Here is a 27,628-nt window from a genome sequence, read left to right on the forward strand (position 1 = left end):
TATTATTTGAGTGAATTAATTATTTATAGAGTTTTCTATATTATTTAAGTGAATGTAATTCTGACTAAACACCCAACATTTTTTTTGAAAGGAAATCGTTCCAGACAAAACATGAAGCCACTTGATGTAAGAAGCTAAAAAATTACTCCATTACTAACGATTACTACGATATTATCCCATTGACTACTGTACACGCAATAACCCTTATCCCCAAGTGGCTTCCGGGCCTTGATAAGTGTGGTGACTTCCATGTAAAAAAAAAAAAAATTAATTCAAAGTCAAAATCTTTCCAACGATAGGTGTTAGATGGAATACATTCTGACCCAGAAAACAGCAATTCTTCCCTCTTTGTCAGAAACATCGCTCATCGAATGTGACGACTAAAGAGAAGTGAGAGTTACGCGGCTGTCGAAAATACACCCAACACCCACTTTCTACGCTTCTCAAATTATAACGTAGGATCAAGTTAGTAAGAAGCCCTTAAGACTCGATCGAACCAGAAGTAAATGTTCGATCATGTTCTCCGTTCTTCTCCCTTACATCTTCAGAAATTTCCATCATTTTTTTTTTTTCATCTAAAAAACCGATACGTTCCTCTAATCGATCCGTTTTGAAAATATAATAATGCTGTTGTTGTTATATGGAGTCTAGATTTCAGTCGGAGGTGACCACATTTAATTAAAACCCCTTTCCGGAGTGCAGTTCCTTCCGTCTCGTTTATTATATTTCCTGCTTTTAATGAAACCAATGCGCTATCAATCGACTCAGATTATGTCTGCGAAAACATTCAACAACAAAGGAGGTATTAACAAGTCGTAAAAAGGCTCTCGCGTTTCTTTTATAGAAAACCAACAGACCTCAACTTTCTCCTCTACTTTTTGCTGTTTGTTATTGCTTAAATCTATCCATTATTGACGCATCTGTCGTTGTCTGCTATTATCTTTTCTGTGCGGTCGACACCATAAAGGTAGAGGAGTATAGGCGCGACGACAACTAAGCTTAGACGAGTTTTCAACGTTCTGACCCCCTTTTATCATAAGCAGACTGACCACCCACTTGAACATCTATAAAACACACACCTTTTCTAATATAGCAATTAGGTTACATAGAGGCGTCCACGTTTCATTCTCTGTAGAAAATCGTCAGCCTCAAGCAGACGCCTCTGTGTAACTTAATTGCTATAAATATATTTTTTCGTACCTTACTATCTAGCTCTACTGACCTATTGAGTATAGTTTAAGTAAATACTGAAAATGTATACATGATATATTATCTCCTTATAATTAAAAAATACTGGGAATCGCCGGCAAATTTCATATTCCCTTAAAACTTTCTCCCTCAAAGGAAACCGGTTCAACCACGACCGCCGCGAGCAAGAAGAAGGCCTGTTAACTGAAAAATGTCTGCAGGCAATGTAGGTAAGATTTGTCAGACTGTCAGTACTATATGAGGGCCATTTGAAAAAGAGCAATAAAACATTTTTAAAAAGAAAAAGGAACACAGTTCGATTAATACTGAAATTGAACTTTATTCAATATAAAATATAAATATTATCTATGTAAAATTAAGTAATTTTAAAGCAATATACAATTTAATATTGATTAAACTGAATTATGAATTTAGGGAACAAACAAATAAAGAAACATTAAACACAAATATTTTTTTGCCTTCGGGACAAGATCAGTGTAGTATCTGTTTTGATGCTACACTTTACCTTTTCTGTCTTTGGTCGGTGAAGGAGAAATCTTTCATGACTGAGATTATTTTTGTTCCTATCCAGAGTGCCCCTAATTGGGAAGCTGGATTTTCTCCACAAGATTATATGTTGAAACATTTAAATAACTATTACTTTAAATACAGAAATTATATTTAAAGTTTTGGTTTTCTGTTCTTCTATGTCCATTTCCCCCCCCATGTTTTTCATTAAAATGTGTAGCGTATTAGTTGTCTCACAAGCCATCATCAGTGATTGCTCACTGGCAGTAACCTGTAGTGTTCCCTGGAGACCAAGTGACAAGTCTCCCCAGATTTCCAGTGTTCTCCACCTCTTGACCACTTGTGCAGATGATTACATGTTATCGTAACAGCCGTTGTCACTGATTTCTCGTTGGCATCGGCCATTGGTGTTTCCTGGGGTTTGAGTGACAAAATGCCTCCCCAAGGTACTAGATTTGAACTGCACACTCCCAGTGGAGATTTGGTCAGTATTCTCTCACCTCGGTCTTTCCATCCTCCCTGACCCTTCACAACTAGTTGGTGTGGTGTGGCGACAGTCGATGTCATCTACACCAGTTTTTTTTATTATTATTACTACTATTATTATGATAATAAGGGTGCTTGTGCAGTGTATGCACATGTATTTTAAATATTATTTTCAAGTTAAATTAAATTTTAGGTTTGTATTACTGTACACATAGATTCGAAAAAGTTGTCAAAAAACAAATATATCACAAATGTTATCAAAGGCAAGATAAGTTACTCTTCTACATATCTGGAAAGGTTTTTAGTGGTTTTACTTACTTTAAAACGTGTAATCGCTTCCAAAATCATACAATGTTTATCAATATATTTTAAAAAGAAAAATGTCGGCATGTTTATAACTTATCTTGCCTTTGATAACATTTATTTGTTACATATTTGTTTTTTGACAACTTTTTCGAATCTATGTGTACAGTAAAACAAACTCCTTATGTAAATTATTTACAGTTAAAATGTTATAAAAAAACAAAAAATTGACGTTTTAAATATATTTCAAAGAAATGAATTACGCCCCGTGCTAAAATATTGATAATTCACCAATCGTAAAAAAGAAAAAATAAATGAATAAAAAACACTGCCGTGAAAAATGCTTACTTTAAAATATTTGAAAATACTCAGTGAAAAGTTTTATTTATTATTAAAAGAACGGACTGAAAAATATTATATAAAAATTGTTTGTTTTGCAGTAAAAAAAAAAATAAATATAAATAAAATGAAATATTCGACTTTCTCCAATAAAAATAAAAGTTCAAACACGAATTCACTTACGATACTTTGATTAAAATTATCCCAAATATGCAATTATAATAATTATTTTCTGAATGGAGAATTGTTCTTTTTCTTTAGAACATACATGGACAATCGGTAACACATATTGGTAGCCATATTTTTTATGCCTGTTAGCATGACCACGTGGTTGAATACCGGAAGCTGTATATACCTACAACTTAATTAGGAAGTGACGTTACGCTGTCATATGCATCGGCCTTCTTTCTCGGTAGCCACGGTTCAACCCGCCTTGCGCGAATGTCATACAACAAAAAGCAATTTCCTTATATGTTGGACGATCAATCGGAATCGGGAATCTGTATCGGAATTGGATAAATTTGTGCCTATTTTCTGATGCTAAAAACGATTCCTTTAATTGTTCGTTTTTTTTTTTAATTTTTTTTTATCTGATTTTGTTTAAAACATTCTTGCACTGCTGGAAATAGTGATAAAAATAATATTTATTGATTTGAAACTCATAGTAAAACTAAGATCTATAGATCAACCCTGCCTATTTACATGTGTTTTTATGGTAATCGGGGAAAAATAACAATTTTATAGTTACATATTTAGAGATTTGTAATAGATAGGGGCAATAATGACAGAAAAAAAATAGGGGGGGGGCATAGTTTTGAAAGCCAATTTATCATAATTTTTTTGTAGGTTTCCGACTATTTTTTGATTGCATTTGAAAGATTAAAGCTTAAAGTTAATTAAAAAAAAAAAAAAAAAGAAAATTATACACGTGAAAAAAAAAGTTATAATGAAAAATGTTTTCACGGTGACATTCAGAAGTTGAGAAATTCAGCTAAATTTTGAAGTTTAAATAAATTCATTGCAAAATTCCCTTGACAAATAAATATTAGTTTTTTGGATCTATTTCAAAGACAATTAGTAAAGTTCTATTAAATAATAAAACAAACACCTTCTTTGTACAAAAAATAGCTTAATTAGCCCCCAAAAGCAAGATATTCTCGCTTTGCTTAAGCAAAAACAAAGTCGCCTAAGCGTGGATTCTACGAAAGCCCAAAATGTCAGAAAGTCAAAAGGCTGTCTAAAAATGATGCCAGATAGTTGAAGGGAGGTAGGAAGTGGTAGTTTTCTCCCTCCAGCTGTGCATCCGTACATTCCTACCGTGAACGTTTGTATAATTTGTACCATTTTTTAAGTTAATTATTTTTCTGTGTTCCTGCTTTTAAATTATTTTTTATTTTTCAAGATTATATAAAATTAAGCTACGCCAAAAGTTTCACGTTCATTCAAGCAAGGGAAATATTAGAATATAAAAAATAACATGTAATCTAAAAAAAATTACGTGAAACATGTAATCTAAAAAAAAGGTAGAAATATATTTTGAAATTATAATTTTTTTGTGTGAAAATATTAAATAAACAATGCTTAGGTCAATGGTCATATCGGTAGTTCAAGAAATTAATCTTTCTTCGAGTTATATTGAATTGATTAATACGAGCATTAGGGGCTTTTTTCGTAATGTTCCCGAAAAAATGAATTTTTCTTTTTTAATGTTACAATTTACGATGCTTTATTTTCATAAAAAAAAAGCCCCCAATTTTTTTTTTTACTACAGAAAACCATAATTTTAGTAAAGGTGTTTTTGTTTAAACAAAATAATACATTTCCACTAAGATTTAATAAATAAATAAATAATGAGTTCATTATATTCCGTGATCCTTATTTGATAAATACTGAACATTTTAAATTGGTTAATTTCCTGATTTTGGTTGAATTTTTGAGTAAAGGGAAGGGTCAAAATGTTTATACATTTTGAGCATCGGCTTTAGTTTTGCACGTACCTATTTTATAAGAATCGGAATCGGTAATTATATATATATATATATATATATATATTTTTTTTTTTATTTATTTATTTGTGATGGGACGATTCCAATATTTTTCCTGGTTCCGATTCTTTATAGATCTCTAATTATTTAACTATGACATTATTTTTCCAGACTACAATAAAAAAGGAAACATGTTAAATATGCATATATTTTCTCAAACGTAAAAATACACTTGAGAGGGGTTGAACTCTCGATTCTAATTTTACTGATAGTTTAAAAATCAGGAAATATTTTTAATTCATTATTACTATTAGAAGTAGGAGATTTTGTTATAAACAAAATCAAATAAAAGAATCTAATAAAAGGAATCGTTTTTGGCATCGGAAAATAGACACAAATTTTACCAATTCCTGCTGATACTCCAAAAAGTTTCGATTCCCAACACTAACACTATATATATATATATATATGTGTGTGTGTGTGTGTGTGTGTGTGGAAGATTTTAACGAAAATTTAATTTAACACCGTAATATTTATTTATGTACGTTACAGAAGATTAGAAATCATTCTTACTATCGGTTTCGCACCCAACACAAAGCAGACCAGTCATTGGTCATTTATGTTGCACTCTCTTTAGCCTTTGTTCATATCTGTCTCACCAGAAATGGGGTCATGCGTAAAATACTGCGTTTTTAGAATTCACGATAGTATTTTATTATTTTCATTTTTGTCTTTTATTTATTTAATGTTTTTGTCTGGGATCTTTGCGGATAATGTGTTTATCTTTTAATTTACGTAATCAACAAGTGAAGCATGCATGGTCCCCCGTGAATGCACAGTGAACGAGGCATAAAAAACGACTAAGTTCAGCCACCCTCCCCATTAATCTCAAAAGTCCCCAGGGCACGTCAAATCCCGGTGAAAATGAACAAACGGTGTAGTTTTAGGCCTTTACATATGTAAATTTGAGTTCAGCACCATGCAAAAAAGAAATGACTAAATCCATCATTTGCCCCCCCCCCCATTTAGCCCCCAAAGTCTCCAAGGTCTTAACATATTTGCGTTCAGCACCATGCAAAACTGCTAAATAGACATACACAGAAAATTTTGGACAAATATGGTAAAATATTATCAAAAATGGTATATTAGCCCTAAAAGAGCATGTGGAGCACACCCAAGAGTTATCACGAAGTATAAACAAGCAAAATTATATAGAAATCAGTAATATTAATTTATTTTTATTTCGGACTATTATTCTCATCTTTATTAGTTGTTGTTTTTCATCTTTTATTGGTTTGTTTATTCACAACGTTTCGGCCAACTATTCCTCTGGCACAACTAATAAAGATGAGAATAATAGTCCGAAATAAAAATAAATTAATATATATAATCCTCATCTCAAAAATGAATTCCAATTAAGGAATAATATGTAGAAATCAGTTAGTTATAACTTTTCAGAAAGTTTTATAAAAATCCAAGGCATCATTATTTTTATAAGCAGAAAAGTGTCAATTTTAGCCATTTTAACAAGAAAGACGCCCCTAGGGTGTCAACCGGAGTTTTCCCAGAAAATGGTTCTGTTACCTTATTTTAATCATATCATATTTAATATTTATGTAAAATTTGAAAAAAATCCAATGCGTAGTTATTAAAGAAAGTGCCGACGGACGAACGGACAAAAGTGAATTTACAGGTCCACTAAGTGTGCCAGAATGTTTTGAGAATTTTTGACACCCCTAACATGAAACTGCGAATAAAATAGAAAACACTCGTAATTTCTCTTTTTAAAGTGGTGTTTTTATTTTCTTTATGGAATATACTTCCAAAATAAACTATTAAAGCTTTTAAAAAAATAGAAATATTATTTTTTATTAAAAAAAAAAACAGTGTTTACAAAGTGCATGCGCGCATTCATGCAGCCATTTTTTTTATGTAATGAGATGAATTGAATTTTACGAGTTAATCTTTTTCAATTTTTTCACTTTAAAAATCTATCAAAATTTTTCTATTGGTTCAATTTTTACGATATTTTCAGGTCCAATGTGAAATTTTATGCTTTTTCTAATAAACCGAATATAATATTATAGACAAGCTTTTTTTTTAATTCACGCCCCCCATTTTGAAATGTCAATTAAAATGAAAATAATTAATTTTCTCACCACAAATTTATATATCACGAATTGAAGATAAAAGATCAATAAATAAAATAAGCTGATTTAAAACAACAAAAAAGAATAGTTATTTGCAAATTTATCTGTAAAGTCTAAAGTTTAAAACCTTATTTTTTTAAAACCGCGTTGAATTCTTTTTAAGTGAAACATTATAATCTTGTTCTATTGTCCAGAAAATTTCGTACAATTACGACAATGTTTTCTATTTCATTCAATGTTTTTTGTATTTTTTTTTAGATATTTAAAAAAAAAAATTCACTCCATAAAGAAGAAATAAAATATATTAAATAAAAGCCTCATGTATTTCTTTGAGAGAAGAAAAAAAAAATCGAAAATTTCTCGAGTGTTTTTTTTAAAGGCAAAAACTGATAAGTGAAATGTGATCATTTTTCAAGGACGGTGACGCATATTTACTCACAAGGCTTGACGGCTCACGCGTATGTGTTGTTTTTACGTTTTATAGCCCTTTTATCCATTCGTATTTCAAAACAGGAATACAGACAAGAAACGCCGGCTTGCTAACACCGGTTAATGCTTACGTAATGGCTGTCTTTTAAAATGGTTGCGTAAAAAATTCTTTTATTTAAAAAATACATGGAATATATAATATAAATATGGACAAATTCTTATAAATGAAGAATGGAAGCATCCATTGATTAGTATTTTATATAGGTAAGTGATTTTTTGAATTTATATATATTTATTATATTTAGATTAAGTTAAAATTCTTTAAATTTCGTGAAATCTTTTTAAAGAAAACCGATTAAAAAATATTGTATATTTTTCGATAAAACCTTTTATTATTTTAAAGTTTGGTCTTTGCTCCTTTTATTGAAAAACAAATTAGGTTTAAATTACATTTTTCATATTGTTATAAGCTTCGGAAGATAGCAAGTCTAATTAATCACTCCTTTTTTAAGTGGCGACTTCTGACACTCCTACAGGTCCACTCTCCTTTTGTCCGGGGGGGGGGACTAATAAATTAAACCAGCGTTGTCCCGGCAATCTCTTAAATTGTAAGCTTTCGGTTTCAGGGGAGCAGATTCGGGGGGAAAACTAGAGACACTCCAAAAGTTTAATTTCTTAATTTTTCGAACAAAACCGTAGATATAACGGTGAAGCAGAAGAATAGGCGACACAAAGTCGGCAGAAAACAGTGTCAAATAAAAAAAATGTATTGATTATTTTTTTTGCATAAAATAAAATGTTTGTTTTTTAAAGCAACACGCAATTCTCTGTTAATATGTACATATACAATACTTTATACACACGTATATATATATATATATATATATATATATATATAATATATATATATAATTATATATTTCTATATTTTACTATGGGAGGGGGTAGCTTTACCCGGTCGTAAAATACGCTTAAATATGATATTTTAATTTGTCTAGATTTCGTATATATTATTATAGTCATGATTTCAAAAGTTAAAAAAATTATTTGGGGGTCATCAGCTAGAATCGAAGCCGAAAGCAAAACTAGTATTCAAAGCTGGTGACGTTACCACTGTACCAAGATGACACGCATATGAACTGATTAAAAATAAACCAAGATGAATGTACAAAATGTATAACAATGTTTTTCAATTTTTACTCATTTTTGATTTCTTAAAAACTATTTTAACCGTCTAAAGATCCATAAAAGAATGGTCTGTAAAAAATTTTCAGAGATCGTTTGAAAATATGGAGACAGACACAGAGAGACATATAGCCTTTTATATATTAGATTTGTATATAATACATTCTCGAATTTATCTTGTGTTGTAAGTTTATGAATATATTTTTTTTTTTGTAAAGAAAAAAAAATTATAAGAATCACTTAATTTTACTTTGGAATATATTTTAAATTTACTAATATATATATATATATATATATATATATATATATATATATATATATATATATATATAAATTACTAGAACATCTTCCCGGCGTTGTCCTGATATGAAGCGTAACGTAACTGAACACATTCGATAAGATTTATATTTAGCAAAGTTAATTTCACAGTACGTGACGGTATAACTACGTCAAACACGCACCCTCTACGTTTAATGTTCGTATTTGTATTTTTGGCAGATAAATTTTATTTTTAATTTTAATTCAAAACATTTTTTACGCTAATATTTGCTTTGTTTATAATTTACAATGTTTTTAAAATTGACTTCAGCTTGTAGTGAAATCTATAAAAAAAAAACAAAAGAAACGCTTGAGTGTATTTTTGAGGTTAAAAAAACCTGTTCTTGATTATCTTGTATATATTTTTTCTCATTTTGAGTGTCATAATTGTTTCTTTACACGGCCGCCCTGCAAACTCTTAAAATGCTAAGTTGAATTTAGATTTTTTGACGAGGAAAATAAGAAAAAATATTTAACGAAATTATTTTGAACATAACTTGAAGTGGTTACACTTGGGCGAATGGTAACTCGTGAAAAGATGTTGAATAAAAATCTAAAATTAGTTTCTACTTATGCAGCAAATATCTTAACAAATGGAACAAATTATTTTTCAGTCTTTCATAATTTAGGATTTCGTTATACTGCATTTTTTTTTTTGCATAACACCTTCATAAAAATGTACTTTGATTTAATTCCCTTCAGAAAATACTTTGTTCGAATCGTAATTATTTTCAAATAGACACCATCTTAAAAATAAAGAAATAAAGTATATATTCTTACAATTATTTCCCTTTGATTCCAACAATAACATTTGGGAAGCATTTTAATCACACAAAATACATGCTAAAATATTCCTTAATTTAATTAAATTATTCCAATTAGACGAAAATTGCAATTATCTCACCAAGTGACTTATCCTTTATTGAATGTCTATCACTTTCACTCTCTCTTATTATCTTATTAATTATGGGAAAAGAGGAAAAATAGAAAGATTGATTCGTGCAATATATGCCCCACCCCCTCTCGAGGGCACTTTTTCCTCCTGTGACAATATGTGCACACATTAATCTGAAAATTAAAAAACAACAACAACAACAACAACAACAACAACAAAAACCCCTCTAAAATTAAAATTTCAGAAATTAGTAAAGAATATAAATAAAAACGAAATCAGTAATTGCATTGGAATCAAAATATCGTAATCGTCTCATCACCAATTATTATCTTCATTAAAAATGTATGTTCGAGTATGTATTTATGTAAGTATTATGTTTGTATTCGCATGTATAAATGGCAGCCAAGGTAAGTCGTGATCTGTTCAATCAGAAAGATAAAATTACTATTCACTGAAGTTCTCTCTCGAATTTTGAAATTTTTTATCTATTTAATTTTCTGCTAGTTCATTTCTTAGTTCGAACGTTATGCTTTGGAAATAGGCCAATATGGATGTGCCGCGGTTCTTCACCAAAATAAATAAATAAATAAATAAAAGAAGCAAGCAAAATGCTGCATAAAAGAAAGAAACAGGTTAAAATGCTGCATTCGAAAGAAACAGGTTAAAAAAAGAACAGCCAAGAGGTGCTGGACTGAAGGAGTAAATTAAAGATTGTTCCTGACAATGTGATTATATTGTATTGAACTATGTAACACAATATTACTTTTTGAATATTGTTTAGCATTTATTAATTTATTTGGGTCAGTTTTATATCTAAAATACAATGGACACTATTTTCATAGAAATTCTAATAAACTCATATTTGCTGCATGCTGTTGCTGTTTTTGTCTTCAAACGTTTTGTGCTATTCAAAAGAGTATCAGATTTATCGAAACATTTGTTAATTAAATATATTTTCGTGGAATTTATATAAATTATTTCTTAGTGGTATCTCAAAACACTTTTTCCTTGTTTATCGAATATTCAGTAAAAAAAAAAAATCTTACTTTTTATTTTCCTCTGAAGACCGATCTCTCATTCCATAAATTACATTTGGCAAACATTTTTTTATTAAAGGAGTTGTTTGAAGGCTATAGCAATGCGTTTCGTAGGAAACACCGTGGACACAAGTTAGTATATAAAAAATAATGACAATATTAGAAGAGTTTTCAATAATTTTCAATTATATTACGTTTATTTTCCAACATAATGTGTCATACAAGATAGTAGGTTTTGATGTGCCTAATTTTCGAGAGCAATATCTTTTCTTCAGAGGAGAAATTAAAAAGAAACGTATGCAACTGTTTGGCGAGGCTTTTCTTTTGTCTGTTTTATTTTTTTTATTTATTTCCGGAAGTCAGTGTCGCAGACTGACTGTCAAATCAATTTCCAGGATACAAGTTTTGATGGACATTAAGTATTTTAAAGAATTATTGTAGTTTTTTTTATGTATATAAATGATTATACATAAAAAAAAACTACACCGTGTTTCCTAAGAACCGCATTGATATAGTCTTCAAACACAACTTTCATACTACGCATAATGCTTCAAGCAAACTACATTCTTCTCATCTTTTTATGATTTTCTTCACCCTTCAAGTATCATATCGTTAGCCTAGCATAAACTGTATCAATATGTGTGCGATATGTGGTAATTGGAGATAGTAGATATTTCTTTATTTGATTTCTTAGAGTTGAAGTCTGTTTATATTCGTACGTGTAGATGGGAGCCGAGATGGACCGTAAGCAGCAGTCACTGAAGAAAAGTAAACATTTTATTCTTTGCTTATATTTCGTGCAAACAAAAAAATGTTTTTGGAATTGATTTCTTAACTTTTAAGTATCCATTTCACGACATTTCGAAACTTTGGTTGGATGCCAAAGAAGATATCTTTGATCAAATCGTGTGTTGCTGAGCTTGATACTCGCGTCGTGCTCGTTGTATGCGACGCCAGTTACTGTTAATCTCTTTGTTTTGAAATCAGGTGCCATTTACAAAGAGTCATGCAAAATTAGAAGCTTACCAGATATGATTAGAGGGAAAATGTAAGTTCGTTTTGTTTGGCGTCTTCGGACAACTGTTCTCATCTTGAGTGTTATTTTCACAACGTTTCAATCGATATAATCCCCAACTTTTTTCACGTGTATCTTTCTGTCGAACTCTGGAATCTTTTTTTTAATCCATTTGATAGCATGTTCTAGTTCCGTCAACCATGCAGAGTTAGAAGTCCTAAGTAATTTATAATTGTATTTTGAATGCTGCACGCACTGAGGAGTAAACCTTCAATCTCCAGAAGAGTGTAATTTTACAACTGAATGTTATCAACTACCCTATTCACGATGCCATGGATCCTGCAGGTTGAAGATTCATCTCTCAGTTCAGGCGATACTCAAAATACAATTACGAATTACTTAGTACTTCTACCTAGTTATGGCTGATAGAACGAAAGCATGCTATCCCCGTGGATTTAATAAGGGATTCAATTTGAAATTTCACGCAGATTCCCGAGTTCAACTAAATACAAATGAAAAAAGTTAAAGATTGCATTGACCAAAACGTTGTGAAAATAACACTCAAGATGAGAACAGTAGAATCCAAATTATATGAATACTCAATCATCATTCAAAAAATTCAGAAATGAAATGTAAATTGTTGGAAATTTAAAACCATTTTTCAAATCACAAACAAAAGGTGATGGAATTTATTCATGGAATATGTGAAGTAAACTCATTAGTTTGTTAAACACTTAAAAACAAAGAAATGTACAATTTTAATGAATTAATAATAGGTTTAGTTTCAATTTAAATTAAGTGTTGCCCTATGGAATTTCCATTAAACTATGGAATTTCCATTAAACTATGGAATTTCCATTAAACTATGGAAATTGTATATTTTTGTTGAAGCATAGGTTAATTAGAACCAAGAAAATATTACACTGAACTGCCAAAAAGTCTAATAAAAAGCAACATTGTTGTTATTTCTATTAATTCATATATTAATACTTTTTTTTAACAAATTTTCATTTTCTGTTCAGTTTACAGATATTCGTTGCTTAGGAAAATACTCTTGCAAATTGAGATCAACATTTGAGTTCGTTATAATCAGAATCTTGACGTCTTTTTTAATATTCTTGTATATAATAACTAGCAGAGCTACACGGAGTTGTCAAGGGCCAAAAAATAGAAAAGGTTAAAAATTCATTTAAACTTCTATGTTTCTACCTCTGCCAAACTGTCTCTCTATCTTTCTTGTCTTCTTTCTCGTTTATTTCACATCTTTTTCCCCAACAATTTTTTTTTTATTGCATTTTCACCCCAAATAAGGCACATTGCCACTTTGCTGTAGGGGGCTATTATCAGGAACATAAGCATCAGGGGTACTGTGTAGGAAGTTGGGCAGCAAGATGTCGGATCACGTTACACTTGAACTTCTGCATGTCAGTACAGTCGAGGAAGAAGGGACCCGGAAGGGAATTCCAAAGTCTAGCTGTTCTGGGGAAGAAACTACTGGAGTAGAAGGCTCTCTTGCATCTAGGAATCTCTACTGTGAAGGGATGGGATTTAGCTGCTTGTCGGGTTTATCGGGGTATTTACGTCGAGGGGGCACAAGTGCTTGCAGTTCGTCAGAGCATTCACCGTTAAAGTACTTGTAGAACAGGCAGAGGGATGCAACATTTCGTCGATGTGACAGAGGCTGAACTTTAGCTGACAGTTCAGGACTTTTCACATCTGCCCAGTCCACTCCTCTCTATTATAATTATAAAATGATAAAAATAATGATGATAATGATGTAACCCATTCACCCTTCATTTATATAATAGATAACATTGGAATAGCTGAAAACCAATCACTTCGACGAAACTTGGTCTAATTGACCAGCAAAGAATGAATACTTTTAAAAAATGTCAGTCATTATTCATCCAAGACAACACTGATCAAGAATATATCACTTTGTGAATGTCAGCTTTGTAGTTTTTGACTTATAGATGACCATAGAATCACACACACACACACACACACACACACACACACACACACACATCGGGAAAACCAATGCTAACAATAAAATCATTTGATTAATATGAAATTAATGAATGGTTGAATGAGTTGTGAATGAGACGCATCATGTTACAGGCAATATACTCACGAAAAGAGGAGGTAATCCCAAGGATGCCTTTACCTCTACCTGTCCAGATCCTTCTACTCTAATCCCACACTATATAGCTGGTTGTTCAATAATACTTAATGCAAATAATTCTCACAAATTTAACTACACACGAAAAACATCCAACAAGAAACAAATACCAAGCAACTTGCATAAAAATGTTATTTTGTTACTAAACAAACGATTTTCAAGGCAAGCCCCTTCCACAGCAAATATCCTAACTGTAATCTCTGAACGTATATACCGTTCACTGGACAAAGCAGGGGAGGGTAGAGCAGTAACCCTCGATATATCTAAGGCTTTTGACGGTTTGGCACGATGGTCTTCTAAGGAAAATCAGACCATTATCACTATATAATATATTTAAATCCTTCTTAAGTAAGAGAAAAATCCAGGTTGTCCTCGACGGTCGTACATCTAAACAATATGATATAAATGCGGGAGTGCCTCAGGGATCTAACCTAGGACCTTTATCCCTGATAAAATTGTCTCTGAGATGGGTATATTTGCTGATGATACGGCTCTCTATAACAGGCACGAGGGGAAAACAAATGAACACATATCCAAGGAAATGGCAGAAACACTAGGATGACCTCAAATCTGTAGTGGAATGGGGACAAAAATGGATGGTCACATTCCACGCTACCAAGACTAAGTTTGTTTCCTTCAATAATTACAAGAAACCTTCTCTACCACCAATAGCAATGGCCAAAAACACATTACCTGAAAGTATTTCCTTTAAACTCCTCGGCTTTACATTCACAAAGAACTGGAATAGATACATTGAGAGCATTGCTAAGGCGGCTGCAAAGAAGGTGGGCTCTCTCTACCGTGCTAGAAAGCTACTTATACGTGAAAGTATCCTGTACCTCTATAAGGCCACCATTCACCCATGCAGGGAGTATTGTTTTTACATCTGGGTGTGTGCATCTGCCATTAGTCTTTAGATGTCCAGGGTCCAAAAATGGAGTCTTGAATGTAATAGGTCTCGCACTATCAACTAAATATTAATTCCTGTCCCATCGCCACAATGTTGCATCCCTGTATTTGTTTTACAAATATTTTAATGGAATGTGTCCTGGCAAATTCCTAGCACTTGTATCCCCTCGACATAAATACCCTCTGACTAACGCGACAAACAACAAAATCCCACCTCTTTACCATAGAAATCCATAGATGCCAGAAAACTTTGTACTCTAATAATTTTTTCCGTCAAACTGTTAAATTTTTGAATTCCCTCCCTGTTTCTTCATTCTCTAACTATACTGACATGCAGGAGTTCAAGTGTCATGTGAATAGGCATCTCACTGCTCAACTCCCAACATAGTGCCCCTGTAGACATGGTCCCAAATAGTAGTTCCTTACGTTCAAGTGGCACTGTGCCTTGTTTGGGGTGATAAGAAAAAAAAAAAAAAAAGAAAAGTATACCAAACTCTAAACATCAAACAAAATCACTCACCAATTATGAATAGTCAAGTCTCACATTTTCAAAACATTTTTACAAATAAAAAACATTGTAAAAATTATCCCGATTGGAAAAAATAATAAAAAAATGTTTGACTTGGGATAACCTTATCATAGTTGAAAGACCGTTAAACACCAACAAACATGTGAACTTCTTCACCAATCTACATAACCATTTCTTTTATGATCACAACTTTATTTAAGAGTAAGTAAAATGGTCTCTTTAACATGTTGTTATCGTATTCTGGCGATCACCTAAGTTCCGTGATACTCTTGGGCAAACATCGAGGCTTGCTGGCCGACATCAACATAGGAAAATTGTTTATCGACAATACAGCAGTTTCAAACGGATGCCTTTCACATGATTTAATTGTTTACGCCATGTTTCTCCCCCCCTTTTTCGTACAATTCCTGTTGTTTATGGCTAGTAAGTAATCTGCTTATCTCATGTTCAGCTGAGAAGAAAACAACAAAGGTGCATTATCAAATACGACGACTTTTTTTGGATCATGATAACGATTCGCCGTTTCTGTTTAGATCTTTCTGCCTATGAAGTTGGGGAATTTTGATCCTAGGATTTTCTTTTCTATATATTTTGTTTTCACAGTGTTTATATGTGGCTATATGTGCGTGTATATATATATATATATATATATATATATATATATGTGTGTGTGTGTGTGTGTGTGTGTGTGTATAAGAGAGTAAATATGAAACCAGAATTTCAATTCAGACGGAAAATTAGTTAATGGAATAGTGGATAAGTATGTTAATATGCTAGTAGAAATAAAGGCACAAATAATCACCGAATGAATCGATCGAAATATCTTGGTCATCTTATTTTTATTACCATGTTAATTTTCTTATCCAATATAAAGACAAGAGGATATTATGTCTGAAAGAGTTTATTCATTCTATATCATGTTTACATGTATATTTCCATGTGCAAAAGAAAAAGAAAAAAAAAGATGTTTCCGTATCGAAGAAAGATTTACAAATGAAAAAGGACAGACAATAGATAGGAAAAAAAGAAAAAAAATACGGTATAAAATTGATTTCTACTTTGAGTCAGATTCCTAAACTGTGTAATATTTTTAAGACGGTCTGCTCGCATAACTAGAAAAAAAAAGATTTATTATTTTACTACAGGCTATCATCAGAGATTACTCGTTGACAACAATCAGTGGTGTTCCCTGGAGCATGGGTGACTAGTCTCCCCAGATTTCTAGTACTTTCCATTTCTTTCGATAACTTTTGCAAATGTCTTTATATTAATCTATTATAGTTACGCATTATTTATTATAAATAATATTACATTATGATAAAGGTATATGTAAGGTATTATTGCAATTGCAGCGATTATTGGTAATCACTAATTATTATTATTATTATTGGCCCACAAGGAGCTTTCACACAGGTCATAAATGATCTCTCCTTGAAAATAGCTTGTGGTGTTCTTTGGAAGCTGAGTGACAACAAATCTCCCCAGTTTTCCAGTGCTCTCCACCTCTTCTGATAACATTTGCAAATGAATTTGCATTATCGAAACAGCCGCCCACCATCGATCTCTCGCTAGCAGTGGCCATTGGTCTCCACTGGAATTTGGGTGGCAATAAGCCTCCCCAAGGTCCCAGTTCTCTTTGCATTTGTTCAGCGGAGGTCTGGTCAGTGCTCTCTCCTCGGTCTTTCCATCATGCTTGACCTGGCTATATGGCCTCATTCTTTCGTGGGAGGCGGTGATTGGGTAATGGGAGGGGATAGGGAAGGGATATTACTTTAAATAAATATATATTTATCTAATAAAACTCATTATGTCTGTCTACATTTTTTCATATTGTATCTCAACTGAGACAGAAAATCGCAGAGCGGTGTGAGGCAGGTCAAATTGCATTTTTGTAGACCGTTTTTTCAAATAATTGCTAACGGAATGGTCGAAACAGTTTACGATTTGAAAGCCAACATTTTTGGAGGAGAGAGGGGTTTAACTATTTTATAAAGAACTAAACTATATATTTTTAAATCCAAACCATAACTATAACATAATTCTTCGCATGCTTAGTGTCATCTGCTTTCTTTTTTTTGCGGCATACAAATCGTAAAATCGTTATTTCTGAGACTGAATCAGAATTCTCCGTCAATATTTTAGATTGACTGTTCTGTGCTGAAATCATTCGGATATTCATTCATTACTAGTAATATATATATATATATATATAACTAGCCTGGGTGCCTGGTGTTGCCTGTTGTTTGGAGGTGTGTGTCAATTTAAAAAAATAACAAAGTGGTAGTAAGCAGTCAGGCTCGAACCCATACCACGAAGGAGGAAAAGAATGTGAAAAAAAAGTAACGTCTTTGCTGTTGCGTCCATCGTCAAACAGGAAGTGGCGAGGATTTTAATTAGGGCTAGTCAATCGAAAAGCGGGAATGACTTTCGAAAATATTGGCAAAGAAAAGCGACCCTTCCTTATAGAAAAATGGTCAGTTGAGGGTGAAAGAATTAATGTTTTTAGCCAATTTTTCGATATTTGTCGTCCGAAGGGTCGAGCTTCAAAACGATACTGATCTCGTGAAAATCCGTCGCCTCTGTCGAAAGTTTTAGACATACATACATACATTTAAACAGACAGGTGAGATTTATATAATAGACTAGCAGGGCTACCCGGCGTTGCTCGGGACTGTATAAACAATGAAAAAACAAAAGCAGATATTGAACATATGTTTTATTCTAAGGGGAGAGGAATCTTTCATCTCTATGTATTATTTGTTTTATCTACCCTAGGACTGGTATTGTTCATGTTTTATCCCTAGCATAGGTAATTTACAGCATGTATATGAAATTGTTTTACCTTAGGGAGAAGAGAACAGGTAATATACAACATAATGTGTCTATATTACATCCCTGGCAACGCCTAGAAACCAGCTAGAACATGTATTTCAGTCATTCAGACGTGAAATTTCGATATTTGTCATCTGGGTGATGGGGCTTCAATATAATACCAAATTTGTCAAGTTTGGTTGTGTCTGTCAAAAGTTTTAGTGTTACGTACAAACATATATACACACAGACGTTTGGGATTTGGGGGCCCCCCCTTGAAGAAAACTGATCAGTTGACCCACTTCTAGTGGTCCGTTTGACGTGAAATTTCGATATTTGTCATCCGGGTGATGGGGCTTTAATATGATACCAAATTTGTCAAGTTTGGTTGTGTCGGTCAAAAGTTTTAGCGTTAAAAACAAACATCCATACATACATACACACAGACGTTTGGCTTTTATATATATAGATAATTATTATTATAAAGAAAACAGTTTTTTTATATATATACCAAAAATGTTTTCATTCATATAAATGTTTTTCAGTTAATACATTCCAGAATTTATCCTGCACTAATATCGAGTTATTTAAAGGACTTTTCAAAACATTTTACCACATCAAAATTAAAAATAGGGAAATATTCAACAATAACATAATTTTGTAGACTTATTAGTCGCAATGCAAAACAACATAGTAATGGATACTTTTTGAAAAGCAAAAAAAAAACAATTGAGAAAAATTGATATTAGGAACTTGGAGAATTATTAAACTACACTATATATGCTCTGGAACCCAATAAAAAGCATTCATTGACCTTGGACTCTTTTTCTAAATAAACAAAATTTATATAAAAAAGATCTTTTTCATTATAAAAAAATTTATGAGAATAATTTTGAATCCTTTGCGATTGGTATATACAATCCGAGTACGGTTCAAGCAATTGATGAACCTATATATAGTGTGAATATGCGTGTGTAACAATGTGGCACTGTTAGTTTACTTTTTTTTCTGTGTAAATGTGAGCAAAGTTATGGAATGTGAGTCTTGCAGTGTCCCTTTCTGCCTAGCCTCCCCCAGACAAAAGCTCTGGAGGGGGGGGGTGATGATGAGTACACATAGCTGTGTCCTTCGAGGGAGGTGCGTGTGTCGAGTTTAATCTCTAGAAAACTGATTAGTTCCCCATTTTTATAGGGGCTTCTAAGTTCGCATCGGCTTGTTAGATTTTGGGTTTAAAATGATTTTCATTGATTGAAAAATGTCGAGTTAACACCTTCCTGTGAAAACTAACTTGCTTTTGGAAGTGAAAGAAGTGAAGAAAAACGACGCATTTTAGCGTTCAACCGAATCGTATCGCGATCTCACTACAAGTAACCCTTTCTCTAAATTATCGCAGAGATATTAAGAAATATTAGAGAGTAGTGGAATCTACATAGAATACATTAGAGAATTGCATAGCTAAAAGATACATGAGGAAGTTGTTCTAATTGGCCGAAATTAATAGTAAACAAAAAGATTTTTCCAAACATAACTCAATCCCAGAACTAAAAATACATTTGAGCATGTATTTTGTGTCATTAAAATAAATAGAAAAAAGTTTCATAGGAGAAACGTTGATGAACTCGCATTTACTATGTATATATTGAAAAGATACTTTATGTTGCAACAATTGTGCAAGGTTTAAAAAAGGAACGGTTTTGATTTCTCTAAAACTCTGTAACCATCATCTCCAATAAATTTCAATAAATTATGTTGAAATTAATATATATATATTTCATGATTTTCTTGGGGGTACAAAACTTTATTAAGGCAATCATGAAGGGAAGACGTATTCCCTCGAAATTCATTTTATATTAAAAAAAAAAAAGACCGAGGAGAAAACGAAAAATGGATAGCGACTAAAAAATATAAAAGTAGGGAAATAGAGGGGGAAAAAATCAAAACAAGTCAATTGACATGTTTCGCCCTCACTCATCAAAATTGGAATCGAGGTATTTATTTTTTAGTAATTTGTTTTCCTTAATGATAAAATCTAAAAAGAGACGGGAGCAAGAGCAATCGTATGGGGATGAATTTTAGAGGCTGATCACGTTCAAACCCAACAAGCAGTCCTTTTGCTTACAAAGGGAAGGCTTTCTAAGGCGAACGTGAACAGTCTCCAAGACTTTTAGATTAGGTTCTCCGTAATTCGTCACGGAAACAAATTCAAAAAAGCATGTAATTAGATAATGTAAGTGTATAATAATCCCAATAAAGTGAAATATTTTAGTTATCTGAACACTGTTTCAATTTTCCAAGATTATCGAACAAGTGGGAGAATCGTTGTGGACTCATTATTAAAACGAATCATATCCTTAGTGTGAATCTTGTTCAAATTTGTGGATTTTTTTTTATGTACCACGTTACAAAGATAATAACTAACCATTAATAAAATAAATGCGACTATGCAAACAAATCTGTCACACACACACACACACACTAGCAAGCCGCCCAGCAATGCCTAGTTGTAAAATATGCTTAAATATGATATTTTAATTTATGTAGGTTTCATATTTATTATTATCTCTACTTATTATTATGTCGTGTGTATTGCGAGGCTATAGAAAGCATGTTCACGACTTAGCAATAAAGAAAACCATTATATCAGTATATATATATAAAATTACATTATTTATTTAAAACAAAACAAAGTTCATACATTAGTGCAATAAGTGGGTAGTCACATAAGGACGTGTGATAGTGGCTTGTACATGTTAACCTCTGTGGAAGTGTGCACAAATATTTTACATGAGCGACATATAGCTTAATTATAAGTCTTGGATTGTTCATATTATATTAGCTCTATGTGTAAGTATTTTACAGGTAACAATGTTTATATGAAAAATATGCAAGCCTACCTCATGTTTCTGTTGTCACTCTCTGAGTGCATACTTATGAAGCGTGTGGTTTATAAGTGTGCACGGCTTGGTGTCAAGCGAAAAAGAGAAAGAAAAAAAGGGGACGGAAGCCTAATGTCAAAAGTCACCGGAAGCCGTGTGATGCCAGCACGTGCTCCGCTCCATGCTTGTTATGTGTCTGTGTGTTCGATGCAGACAAAGCAAGTTTGGCAGGTCTAAACGGCTCACTATAATATTCCCCCCAGATAGCTGGAAACTAAAAGGAAAGAAAAATGGAAAAGAGCATGCAGATGTATGTGGACCAAGAGTATTGGAATGAAGAGGAAAGAGAGAAAAAAAATTTTTTTAAGAGGTGTCGAAGACTGCGTATTTGCGTGGAAATACTACATGACGACCATTTCGAGTCGTGCAACTTGCAGGTGTAGGTGCAGGTTCTGTATCTGTGTGTTTGATGCAGACAAAGCAAATTTGACAGGTCTAAACGGCTCACTATATATATAATATCGTCTTGCAGGTCTAAACGGCTCACTGTATATATAATATCCTCGTATCAAGTCAATATGGACGAAGACATATTTGCATGAATGGAGATTAGGTGGGTAGTATGGGTTGGAAGTGACCGAACGCGGTGGTGTATACATCACTCGAGACATTGCGAGTTTCAAACGGTCAGCATAACCGGAGGTGGTGGCAGGTATAGACTTGTCGACTGTGAAAAATTCCCCAGGAAGGCGAAGAGTGGTTCCAAAAACCATCTCTGCTGGTGTAGCGTTCAAGTCTTCTTTAATAATGGACCGGAGTCCTAGAAGAACGAGCGGTAAATGTTCACTCCAGCGATGCGGTTCGGGCTGAGCAGCTAGTGCAGCTTTTAGTCAACGATGAAAGCGCTCTACCATCCCGTTAGCAGAAGGATGATAGGCGGCGGTTGCAATGTAGGAAATTCCGAAAAATTTACAAAGTTCTCGGAAGGTGTGTGACGTAAACTGAGAACCTCTGTCGGTGGTAACAGTGGTGGGTACACCAAAGTTAGAGATCCAGTTCTCTACGAATACACGGGCTACGACTTCTAACAATGTTTATATGAAAAATATGTCAAAGATCACCAAAAGCAGTGTGATGCCAGCACGCGCTCCACTCCATGCGTGTGCTACTGCACACAGCTTGTTCTGTGTCTGTGTGTTTGATGCAGACAAAGCAAGTTTGGCAGGTCTAAACGGCTCACTATATGTGCAATATATAATAATGATTTCAAAAGTAAAAAAAAAGAAAGAAATATGACTTAAGTGCCATCAGCTGGAATTGAAACCAAAACATTTTCCTCTGCAGTAGTATTCATTACTATATGAGCTAACGACAAACGCATATCAAAACTTTAAAAATTAACATAGCTGAATGTATTTGTGCAGATGTAGAAGATACGTTGACTAATTCTAATTTTTCAATTTTCACCACTTAGCAAGTATTTTTTCCAAGTAAAAACCAAATCGAATTATTCCACAGGTTTGAATTTCTGCCTCTGTCTCTACTTATATATAAAAGACATTTTGTCTGTGTGTGAGTTTATTCTCTATCGACTATGAAATGGCTGGGTCAATGTTTTTGAAATTTCACACAAATGTACTTTGTTTGTGTCTGAGAGTGTTCTTAGATAGGTTTTGTATAAGTATCGAAAATCGATAATTAGCAAACTCTGATTAAAGAATAAACACTCCGATTTTGAAGAAAGTTAACACCCTTATACAGCCTAATATCACAGGTGCATTTAAGTTTTATCACCGCATAAACAGAAAGGCCCATCGTATAAAATCAACAGTAGGTTATTTGATAAGACAGATATCTGCTCGAAATGAATGTTTCTGTTTAGAGCACAATTGAACTATGATACTTTACTTTTGCATTTTAAACTTTAATTGAAGCCATTAGATGCCATCAACTAGAATCGAAACCAAAACATGTAGCTCTCCAGCCTTATTCATTACTATCTAATCTAAATCAATATAAAAACTTTTAAAAAATACCGTTGTTCATTGTATAAATGTATATTTGCGCATGTGTAGAAGAGCACTTTAAGTTGACTTATGCCTGCTAAGTTAAATTTTTTTCAATTTTGACCCCTTAACAGTTATTTTTACCGGCTAAAAATCAAATCGAATTGGTTTCACAAGTCCAAATCCCCTATATATCAAGTTTTAAGCCTGTAGACCAAAAGTCGACAAAGAGGTTTGGTAGAGATCATTCCTCAGACAAGCAAGGTTATTTTATCATCTCACATTCTAAAAATAAAATCTATTATTTCCTCAATCAAACAACGATACAGCTCACACAAGTTATGAAAGGCTTCCGGTCGGCTTTCATAACTTGTGTGAGCTGCAACGTTTATTGTGGAAATATCAGTATTATACCGCTACACTGGGAACGGACACTCATTTTTATGTCCTAAGTAATTTGCAATTGTATTAAAAAAAAACAATTGTGAATTACTTAGGACCTCTATTCAGTCATGGCTGACGGAACAAGAGCATGCTACCCCTGTGAAGTAAATAAAGGGTTCCGCTCGAAATTCCGTCAAATTCCTGAGTTCAACAGAAACATTCCCAAGTTCGACAAGATAAACTTGAAGGTTGAGCGCTGTTTTACTATTTGTCATTGTGCAGAGGGAGACAACCCTCGTTTACTAAGATTTTTCATCTCATAATTTAGGACGCTATTTATTTTTCAAATCAAAACTTTAAAAAAAGAAAGCTACGACAAATTTTTTTAATGTAACAAAGTTGATAACATTAATATTACAAATATTACAATATTACAATGTAACAATAATACAAATATTACAATATTACAATAATACAAATATTACACAACTATTAAGAGAAAACCAACGATATTTTCATCAGAGGAAAACATTTAACAAAGAAATTCAGCAACTTTCTTTTCTCATTTAAAAAGTAAATGTTATGGTAACAGTGCCGCTTTTTTTTTTTTTTTTTTTTCATATTTTCATCTTTGTTTTATTAAAAGTGTTGTTTAAAAAATATAATTACCTATCGTCCCATTTAATCTCTTTAGTCGTAAAAACGTAGAAAAAAGTTGCCGCATCTTTAAAAGTTTCATCCTTGTTTTATTAGAGTTTCATTCTTGGTATTTTTTAAAGGTTAAAAACTAATTTCTTAAAAACCTTATTGTAACATTTACTTTTTAATCGAGAAAAAAAAGTTGCCGAACTTCTTTTTTAAAAGTCTTCATCTAATGGAAATATTGTGGGCTCGTTGGTTTTCTCTTAAAAGTCGCGTAAAGACTACATTTTGTAATATTAATGTTATTAACTTTGTTACATTAAAAAAAATCGTCGTGGCTTTCTTTTTTTTTTTAATGTTTTGATTTTAAAATAAATATCGCGTCCTAAATTATAAGATGAAAAAAATTAACGAATCTCTTAGTAAACGAGAGTTGTCTCCCTCGGAATAGTGACAAATTGTAAAACAGTGCCGAAGATTGGAGTGTTACAAGAACAGGTCCCCTTTTCTTGTAAAAAAAAACATTAAATAAGTAAAAATGAGATAGGATAGACCGAGAATCGAACTGGCTAAGCTAGGTTCGAAATTAGGTCCAGGAAAGAGATTCAGAAGGAATTCGATTGTTTAGAGATGTTATTGTAAAAAGGAATTTTGATTGTTCAATTCTTTTGTATGAAAACTGAATTGAAACAAGGTCAGTAAGAAAAACGAACAATAGCAAATTTAAACATATTGAAAAATAGGTTAGGCCGAAAATAGGTTAGAGAATTCTCGTCTGCAGACATGTGTGAACAGTGCATGTTTTAGCCACGTGAGTTCAGGACCAGGTGAGAGGAGCACATTCTTAGACATGCGCATGACGTCATGGCTGAGAGATGAGTTCTCAATATAGTTGGCTGGTTTTAGTGAGACAGAGGGAGAGTTGGACAGACGGGAGACAGGAGAGCCGAGTCCGGATCGAATCCCCCTTTGGAAGCAAAGGGTTAGAAGTTGTAATCATGTAGTGACTTTTGAATTCCTTGATGTGAAATCATTGCAACCGGCCGAAGTAATAAAAGAAACATCATATTTTGTAACTGTCGTCTTCGTTGTCGTCTTTCTACCAAATTGAAGGTAAAGTGAAATCGTATTTATATGAACTTGTGTCAACTCATCGTAATAATGAACTTTGTGTATAAACCCCATCCTCAATTAATGTATAACTCCATCCTTAAGTAATGTGTCTCTTCATCTTAAGAAATGTATCCCTCTCCATTATAAGCAATGAATTTCTCCTCCTGTGATAAAAGAACTGATAACTCATCCCTCTCTAATATATGTGCTAAGAAGAAAGAAGAAACATTCACATAACTGTATAAATGTCTCTCTCTTCTATCTCCCCTCTCATCGTGTATTACATGTCATCAGCGCTAAGATTATACATAAAAACCAAATAAAAATCACATTAACCTGCAGATACTTCTCCTCTCAAACTGTCCATACATTTATAAGTTGGAAGGTTTATTTTTCTTTTTGTTTTTAGGGACCTTTACAGCCTCACACACACACACACATATATATATATATATATATATATATGGCACAATCATGATAATGATGAGCCTGCCCAGTACCAAATAAATGACCGTTTGTAAAGGCTAGGCGCTGTATGTACCACGCCGAGTCATAGAAATTTCCAAGTTCGTATCTGGGGACGCATTTAATTTACTAGGAGAGATGCATCCCCAGTCTTAAGAGATGCATCTAGGAGAAGAAAAACCTAATATAAAACCTTAGTTCTACTATTTGCTCTTTCTTGTGGCAGCCATTGCACAGGCAAAGATTAGCAAGTTAGTTGGTTCTGCACAAAGCCTTCACCACTATAAACAAATCATCTGTGTGGATTGCAAAACAACTTAGTTGGTGCGGCAGAGCTCATACGGTGATCGGAGGTCTACAATATATATATATATATATATATATATATATATATATATATATATATATATATATGTGTGTGTGTGTTGAATAGCTACACAAATACAATTCTTTCAATCATAGATCTCATTCGGCTATTAATTTGATTATTCTGACAGTTATACTATTATATGGCTGTTTTTTAATCTTCAGTTTTATTTTTTAAATTCAGAAAATGAACCTTTACATATAATGGCAAATATATGTAAAAATAAAAAGCTTAAAACTCTGGTTGTTATCGTTTTTTTTTTTACTGCAGCAATTTGTCAAGAAGTAGCATATTTCCCATGTTCAAATGTTCTTGAACGACAAAAATCATTAAAAAGACTAAAGGATAAAATATGATTTCATTGAAAACTACAACAAATTGAGCTTTAAAGACAATGACTACTTAGGAGGAAACGTTTAGTTTAATCAGATAATGTACAGCAGAGATTTATCTAATATTATCAACCAAACTCTACTTTAGAAGATAAAGTTTGATTAAGTTATAAAAACCGAATCTAAAATAATTTATCCGAAATCTAGCGGTGAAACTATATTTGAAATCTGTACATCTGGCGGTGAAACTATATTTGAAATCGCCATTTCAAACTGAATGGTGATAGATCGATTAATCAATGTCCATTGAGATGATCAAAATTATCGAATAAAGATAAAATGTTTGTTTACCTTTTGTGCTGTTTTGTAGACTTCATCTTTGATGCTGAGGTCGACTGTGTAAGTGTAACAAGTTTTTCCCATACTCTTGATCTCTTGTGCCGTTTCTTCATTCCCATCTGAATTAACATCCCACAGAACGACTTTGCAGTCGTATTTAGCGAACATAATTGCCAGCAACCTTCCGATTCCATTGCCTAAAACAGATGAAAAAAAAACGAATGAAGTTGCTTTCCATATGAAACGTTTTTTTTAAAATCATTTATGCCAACATTTTCTAATAGCAGATTAACTAATGACAACTTTGGTATCAACACGAACTTTGCATGCATCCATTATAGCACAGTTAAAGACATCTGAGATGGATGGCACCAGAGCCATGAAGAGTTTGAATGCAAAACGGACTAAACGGCATTTTCAAAATTTCGAATCACGACAAAAAATGTTACATTCCAAAAATCATATGTTAACGGCATAATTTATTTTATCTTTATGTTAAATATAAACTTCGACTAAAAGTTTGTTAATTTGTTTAATTTCTCAATTAAAAAAAAAATGGATTAAATGCGTTTTGTTTTCCAACCTTCATATAGGAAAAAAATGCATTGATCTATAATTTTTAGTCAAATCTCTGTGATAATGGGATGAATTTAAGGTTTGAATTAATAGGAAATTAGTCATCAGTAGGGCTATGACAGCAGCTTATTCTTTTCCTTGTTTTGATTCTCATCCATTGATTTCTTATATGTTTTTATGTAGAGTGATGTGGTTCTCGGTTGGTTTACTGTGTTTAATTGTGTCGGATATATACTCGA

The 27,628-nt window shown here is 32.6% G+C and overlaps 1 protein-coding gene across 1 annotated transcript in view; it reads right to left on the minus strand.

Moving 5' to 3' along the window:
* The window catches only part of LOC145279593 (epidermal retinol dehydrogenase 2-like), a 117,333-nt gene that overhangs the window by 55,646 nt on the left and 34,059 nt on the right, over positions 1 to 27,628 (minus strand). The window contains exon 2 of the mRNA XM_080130758.1: positions 26,826 to 27,010. Coding sequence (XP_079986884.1) covers positions 26,826 to 26,981 — 156 coding nt within the window. The 5' untranslated portion in view covers positions 26,982 to 27,010. The remainder of the gene's footprint in view (positions 1 to 26,825; positions 27,011 to 27,628) is intronic.

Source organism: Euprymna scolopes, chromosome 7 (assembly GCF_053919585.1).
Source record: "Euprymna scolopes isolate OS-2025 chromosome 7, ASM5391958v1, whole genome shotgun sequence".
Classification (NCBI taxonomy): domain Eukaryota; kingdom Metazoa; phylum Mollusca; class Cephalopoda; order Sepiida; family Sepiolidae; genus Euprymna; species Euprymna scolopes.